General features: G+C 43.8%; 2 protein-coding genes across 2 annotated transcripts; one reads left to right on the top strand and one right to left on the bottom strand.

Moving 5' to 3' along the window:
• LOC8084057 (uncharacterized protein At4g14100) lies at positions 285-1,964 on the bottom strand. Its single transcript, XM_002460751.2, has 2 exons — positions 1,192-1,964; positions 285-726 (listed from the first exon to the last, which is right to left on the bottom strand). The coding sequence occupies exons 1-2, from the start codon at positions 1,679-1,681 to the stop codon at positions 500-502; spliced, it is 717 nt and encodes a 238-aa protein (XP_002460796.1). The 5' UTR covers positions 1,682-1,964; the 3' UTR covers positions 285-499.
• On the top strand, positions 5,464-6,473 carry LOC8084056. Its single transcript, XM_002462897.2, has one exon. It carries the CDS (start codon positions 5,639-5,641, stop codon positions 6,335-6,337), a length of 699 nt encoding a protein of 232 aa, XP_002462942.1. The 5' UTR covers positions 5,464-5,638; the 3' UTR covers positions 6,338-6,473.

Below are 7,491 nucleotides of genomic sequence, written 5' to 3'. Positions count from 1 at the left end.
GAATAGGTCACCTGCACTACTAGTTGGACGAAACAGGATGAAGTAGTATATGTATGACTCAGAGAGAGGGGAGAGGAATTATGGAAGAACTAAATTGTAATCCTTAACTCCTAAGCACTACTCGTTCTAACGAGATTCCTCTGAGTTCTTCCTCAAATTCTTGCTAATCTGTCTAAATTCCATCTAGCTATATCTCGCTGCTTACAAAGACCTCAAAAACGCAATTCTATTTGTGCCACTCCGGTTCAACGACTGCCGGATGACAATCAAATTCAGGGAATCAGTATCGATTATGAACCTTGCATTCCCCAAGAAAATAGTACTCCTAGCAGCTACGACTTGTCAAATTTCCAGGTCCAGGAAATGTAGAGTGACTGTTACCACAAATCAGCCAGGGTTATACAAAGCACAATGCGATTAACAGAACATAACATAATCAACAGGACGTGGACCACCGTTGGCAAAGTCTCTCATCAGCCAATCATCAAAAAAAAAAATCTCACTGGTCAAATGATGCAGCTACAGCTGGAGCCCCGGCGAACCTGATCAGGCTGTTCATCACATCAACATCAACTCTACTGGATCTACCAGCATCACTATCAACTCCATCCGCAGCCACATTGGCGGTGTCGGCATTGCCGCCATTGAAGCAGTAAGCGGGTGCCTGCCACTTGGAGTCTTCCAGCACTCCTCCCACCTCAAAACTCATCACATGCTGCTGCATCCCTGGGGAACAAGAACACACAGATCATCATTCACACTGCTGCATCAACACTAAGTACTGCAGAAGTGAAGAAACATACTGAAAATAAGATATTTGCGTTTCAGGGAAAAAAACAGAGACTACAGTAAGATAAACACAGTGATAGCAATCCCCAATTACGAAACAAAGAAATTGGAGAATCTAGACTGCATCTGTGCACAAGAAAATCGCATGTTATACCGGAGAAAAGCAGAAATTTAGTACTGCAAAAAGACAAGCAGAGTTACAAGTATCAGGATAACTATTCAGTGTAATTCAGACTGCATCCCTGCACAACGAAACTGTAGAATCGCCGCTATAGTGCTGCATCAAAGAGAGAAAACTGGAAAAAGTTCATATAAATTTAGACTGCATCCCTAGACCACCAAAAATTTGTGGCGCTCTACCAAGAGGCGAAATAAAGTACAGATGGGGAATGCAGCTACTACCATTGAAGAAATTCCATCGGACGGGGCGGCCGGTGGCGACTTCCTCGTAGTACCATATGAAGTCGACCTTGGTCCAGAGGTGGCAGTCGAAGCCGTCGACGTGCTCGCGGCCGAGGTAGACGGCGCCGGCGGCGAGCCAGTCGGGCGGCAGGAGCCCCACGGGGACACGCACGGTGCGGCAGGACCCGGAGTCGAAGAAGTAGGAGGTGCCGTTGGTCCACTCAACGTCGTAGAGCGGGTCGCCGGAGAGCTGGTCCCGGATGAGGTTGAGGTTGCGGCCCCTGGGCCAGTCGTAGTAGAGGTCGATCAGCTGCAGCCGGCCGCCGCTCTCGGTGAGGTTTGTGAAAACTACGGCATGGAACTGCTCCGGCCACGGCGTCGGCACCGGGGGAGGGGCGCCGGCACCTGCCACATTGGCCGCAAAGTGGGATACAGCGGCGAGGAGGAGGAGGAGCGGGAGCACCACGAGGGGCGACGGCGGCGGCGACATCGCCGACTGTTGCGGCTTACCCGGGCTTCGCGTGTGCTGTGCCCCGGGCGAGGACGGCAGCCGGTCCAGTGACGCGCCGATCTGATGACGAGAGGTCGGGAGCGCCGCGCCGCTCCGGTGAACCCTAACTCTGCGCCGATCTGGTGCCTGCAACGGCGTTAGAGGAACAACGGCCGCCACCACCTGCGCGCGCGGCCTGGGGAACGAGCGACGACGGAGGCGGAGTCGTGGATCGTGCGGTATGAGCTCACATGGTGAAGCACTCCGCTCTCACTCCGTGAAGTCAAACGTACTTAATATTAATACTATATCTATCCCAAATTATAACATGTTTAACTTTTCAACATCAAATTTGATCACTTATCTTAAACCTAAGTGGACAAGTTCCACTAAAACAACCTAAGGCCTTGTTTACTTCATGAAGTATTTTGCAAAAAAGTCAAAAACCCAAAACCTTGAGGCTATGTTTAGTTCGTGAATGAAAAAATTTCGTGACACTGTAGCACTTTCGTTTGTTTGTGATAATTATTGTCCAATCATAGATTAACTAGGCTCAAAAGATTCGTCTCGTAAATTTCGACCAAACTGTGCAATTAGTTTTTATTTTCATCTATATTTAATACTTCATGCATGCGTCTAAAGATTCGATGTGACGGGAAATCTTGAAAAAAATTGGGTTTTGGGTGGAAGTAACTCCCACCAAAATTCTAACACCAAAATCATTTGGTTTTGGTGTTCACTTGACAAAAAATTTTGTAAAACTTTTCAGATTCCCTTCACATCAAATCTTGCGGCACATGTATAGAGCATTAAATATAGATAAAAAAATAACTAATTGTATAGTTTATATGTAATTTGCGAGATGAATCTTTTGAATCTAATTATTCTATTATTGTATAATATTTGTCAAATACAAACGAAAGTGCTACTATGTCCATTTTGCAAAAAAATTTGGAACTGGACAAGACCAATGTCCCTATTTAATTTTGCAAAAAGTTTAGGTAAAATTTGCGTGATACACAAATCACTCTACGTGGATCTCAATTACAATACCATGATTATAAATACATGATGCTACACAAACCCACAGAATCGGTAGGATAACAATAAATTATATTCCTACTTATAGGTAACTGGACGTGTTACTGGTCCATCAGAAGGAGCACAACAAATAATCCATAATGAAAGGGCGTGTTGTTTGCTGGAGACAGCAATAGTGAAGATCTTCATTAGGAATGGGAGCATGTTTTCTAATAGATTTAGTACTTAGGTCTTGTTTAGTTCACCCTGAAAACCAAAAAGTTTTCAAGATTTCCCGTCACATCGAATCTTGTGGCACATGCATGAAACATTAAATATAGACGAAAACAAAAACTAATTAGACAGTTTAGCTGTAAATCACGAGACGAATCTTTTGATCCTAGTTAGTCTATGATTGAATAATATTTGTCACAAACAAACGAAAGTGCTACAGTACCGAAAACTTTTCACTTTTCGGAACTAGGCCTTGTTTAGATGTGAAAAAAATTTAGATTTCGCTACTGTAGCACTTTCGTTTGTTTGTGGTAAATATTATCCAATCATAGACTAACTAGAGTCAAAAGATTTGTCTCCCGATTTACAGTCAAACTGTGTAATTAATTTTTGTTTTCGTCTATATTTAATGTTTCATGCATGTGCCGCAAGATTTGATGTGACAGAGAATCTTGAAAACTTTTTGGATTTCGGGGTAAACTAAGGCCTTAGTATGACATTGAGTTCGTCTCCAAAGTGTACTTGGTTTTGTGAGTCTTTAATCAATTATTAGGTAAGCATCGTTCTTGTTCGCTTGGCTGATAAGTCATGACTAAAAATACTATTCGATAATTTGTTGTGTGAGAAAAACATTATTGGTAGAAAAAACATTGTTCACTTGTTGGATGCAAAACTGAGTCGAGAATATTTTTTTCCTTTTTCTTCTATTCTCTTCTCTACCTCTGGTACGGCTGGAATTGGACTGACTAAGCCCAACAAGTTGTGCCCAAGTACGAGAGATGGAAGTCTAAGCACAAACATGGCCCAACTAAATCTCCAGTCGATTAGTGCTCATGACCACATAAAGCATCGAGCCATCGACATTTTTGAACCATGATTCCTTTCAACATATCGTACTCGATGCCTCGATCATGACAGATTATGCCGTATGAGTGCTCATCATCTGCTGTTGATCTTCGGCTAACCAAGACTGCGGCGATCCTTTTTGTTGGGCAAGCAATGGACATGATCAGACTATTCTGACCGGAAATAATGTTCAATTGTTCTTGCAAGCACAGCCGAGCAAGTCACGTCAATGGCCATCTTATCCTGTACTATGTTCAACCACATATAAAGAATGGAACGAAATCCCCTGTTTATTTGTTTTTCCAGGTTTTGGCTTATGTTCAGGCCTTGTTTATTTTCTAAAATTTTTTAAGATTCCTTATCACATCTTGCAATAGCTTTCTTTTTTTTCTTTGTTTCTTTGTCTCTTGACTTTGTTCAGTACCCCTTTCTAACCCCCCTGTGACTCCTCCCCTGCTTGTTTGTACTTACTTTTAAATAAATTTCTGCAAGGGCTCTGGCTCCTCAAGTTTAGTCAAAAAAAAATCCTTATTACATCGAATTTTTAGACACATGTATGAAGCATTAAATATAGATGAAAAAAATAACTAATTGTACAGTTTGCCTGTAATTTACGAGATAAATCTTTTAAGCTTAGTATTAAAGAAGCCATCAAGTCCAAAAACATGTTCATTCAGATGCCAAAAGCCTAAACAATAGGTAAATGAGCACTGACATGCGTCTATTTCGACATTGGTTTCTGAAAAGAAAAAATATATATTTGTATTAGAAGCCAAAAGCAGTTCTGCCGGTGCATTTGTTGTTTTTTAGGAAATGCAGTCTTACTGCACCATTCCTGTTAGCGCGAGAAAACAGAACGGAAGTGACATGACAAAATTTTTCATGTAAAAATCACCGTTGAATGAACATGGCAGATCTTATCGTGCCAACGCATGTCATGAGGCAAAGTGATTTTGCCACGTAAGGAGCATTGACGCAATTAAAAAAGGTCAAAAATAATAAAAAAATAAGTTGCTTTGTCATTAAGATAAAAGTTGAAAAGGGATTAAAATTTTGAAATAATCTATAATCTCATTGTAAGGAGTAGGTATATAACTTAGATTCAGCTTCAGTAGGCTAATATTTAGCTTATTTTTAGTTTTTTAAATAACGATGGAGATGAGTAATTTAGATGCAAATTTAAGGTCCTTAAAATATGTGTTCATAACAATTAATGACCTAGGTGGGTTTGCTTCATTTTGTGTTTTATTAATAATGGTGAAACCGCTTAATGCTGATTATATAAAAAGAATATAAGATGGGATGCAATGATGCAATCCACCCGTTAGGACATGTTTAGCAAAAGGTTTTACTTAAACTGGCCTGGGGTAGAACCTACCAAGTACGATTACTCTATAGACCTACCTCTACCTACTGGGATTACATCAACAATCAAAATAAAGAGACATCCATTTGGTCAAGAAAAGAGAATCAAAAGGGACATCCCAAGGCAACCAAAACCCTCTAATTTCAATGAGTTTTAGGCACACATCCCAAAGGCAACGGATCGTTGCGTACCGTGCATAACGGTTTGTGCATAATTTAGCCTCAGCAGATGCAGATTGGACGATAAAGTGTCTTCTTCACCTGCAATCAGTTATCAAAACATATAATGCACACGGAATTCCAAACCACCAAATCAAAAAACCGATGAACAAGCAAAGCACTTGCCAATGCAACAAGACGCCGGTCGAGCAAATAAATATAACTCTCTGCTCATCATCAGTGTTCGTCCATCAATCACATCGCCGCCATTGCTGTCTACTGAGTAAAGCATCCCCCCCGGCAGCAGGGTGATTCCGATCCGATCCGGCGAAGATGAGCAAAGACAAGGCGAGCAAGCTGGCGAGGCGGAAGGCGCACTGCATGGCGTGCTGCGTGGCGCTGGGCGTGCTCGTCATCCTGGGCGCGCTGGCGCTGGCCTTCTACCTGGTGTACCGTCCGCGTCCGCCGCGCGTGGTGGCGACGCCCGTGGACATCAGCGTCGACGAGTTCAGCCTGCTCCCGCACCCGACGCTCAAGGTGTCGGTGGGCGTGCACGTGGTGGTGAGCAACCCGAGCCACTCGCCGTACCGGTACGGCCCGACGCTGAGCGCGGTGACGTACCACGGCGCGCCCGTCGGGGAGACGCTGGTGCCGGCGGGCGAGGTCGGGGGCAAGGCCACGGCGCGGATCGAGCCGGCCACGGTGGTGGACGGCGTGAAGGTGGCCGAGAACCCGCACTTCGCGTCCGACGCCGTGGCCGGGGTGCTGCCGTTCGTGGCCGTGGCGAGGGTGGTGGGCAAGGCGCTCGTGCTCAGGGCCTTCGAGGTGCCCGTCACCGTCGAGACCGTGTGCTTCGTCCGCATGTACGTGTTCCACGGCGAGAGCAGCTCCCGGTGCGTGTCCACCGTCCGCACCGGCGCCGCCGCCGCGTCGGCGTCGCGGTCCGGCAACGGGAACGGCTACGGCTACGGCTACGGCTATGGCGCGGGGTTCCCAGCTGAGGCGGCAGGGCGTGCGCAGGAGCATGACTAGGATCGGACATCGGAGGACTTGTTTGTGTGTGTCGATGCCTCGATGGCCATGGTTTACGGCCATGTAGAACGGGGCTTTTGTGACTGTGGTTGAATTTTGTTTTTCTGTAATAAAAAAAACGGAGCACCTCTTGCGCTACTCACTGTACGTGTACGGAATTTGAGGCGGTTCCGTTCAGCTGTTATGGTTGCCGTCGGAAAAAGGGGGAGTAGGAATGGGCCGGGCCGAGGCTGTTGTGTTGCATGGGCTAAGCAAGGCCAGAAACAACGCCGGGCCCCAAGGTTAGATGTTTACGATGCGATGCTTGTGCTGGCCCGTTCTTGGTTGAGGAAACAAAATACACAGCAAAAAGAAACATTGTCTAAAAAAAAGCAAAAAGAAACAAAGATTTCTCAAAAAAAAAAAGGAAACAAAGAACAAACAGGGGGCGCCTACAGTGATCTCGTTCTTCTAGATTGAAAGCTACCGAACCTCGACGCAATCGAAAAAACAAAAAAGAGAGCAGGACAAAATACTAGCGACGCGTCCGAAATAGCTCACGCTAGATGTACAGCTCTAGCGGACCACCGTAATTCTCCACCTAATTTGTTTCCAACTTAAAGGTACTAGCGGTTTTTATTAAGACGAAAATAGGTATCCCAATTCAAGAAGGTCCCTCCGGGGAGTACGCCCCCACCTAATTACTCCATCCATTTTAAATTATAACTTAAGAGTGAAAACATCTTAAGTTTTATTAAATTTGTTAATAAAATAATAATAACTATAATACCTAATAAATATCATTAGACTCTTCATTAATTATATTTTTTATAATATATCTATTTGATTTCATAAATCGTTGTATCACTCTATAATTTTAATTAAACTTAAGATGTTTTGACTCTTTGAGTTAATAAAGTTGGAATACCTTATAATTTGGAATAAAGGGAGTATATTTTTCAGCTTATAGCGATATTTTATTAAGAAGATGAAAATCGGAATCTAAATTCAATAGGAGAAGACTCTAGTTTTGAATGGTTTGGATGTATGAGCACGCCTCCGTCCCAACCAAGTTGTATTAGGCTTACTTCCTTCTAGAGTACATGTGTTATTAGAAGGTTCTTGCTATTACTCATAAATATTGCATAGTTCCAATAGTTGCATGCATGAACTTA

This window comes from Sorghum bicolor, chromosome 2 (genome assembly GCF_000003195.3).
Source record: "Sorghum bicolor cultivar BTx623 chromosome 2, Sorghum_bicolor_NCBIv3, whole genome shotgun sequence".
NCBI lineage: Eukaryota > Viridiplantae > Streptophyta > Magnoliopsida > Poales > Poaceae > Sorghum > Sorghum bicolor.
Note: the sequence above shows the minus strand (reverse complement) of the source record. Positions and strands in the feature narration are given on the sequence as shown.

Excerpts from the sequence above, each read along its gene's own strand:
- LOC8084057 (XM_002460751.2), bottom strand. The coding sequence starts at position 1,681 with ATGTCGCCGCCGCCGTCGCCCCTCGTGGTGCTCCCGCTCCTCCTCCTC. Across the intron at positions 727-1,191 it reads CCGATGGAATTTCTTCAATG|GGATGCAGCAGCATGTGATG; the intron begins GTAGTAGCTGCA and ends CTTGTTCCCCAG.
- LOC8084056 (XM_002462897.2), top strand. The coding sequence starts at position 5,639 with ATGAGCAAAGACAAGGCGAGCAAGCTGGCGAGGCGGAAGGCGCACTGC.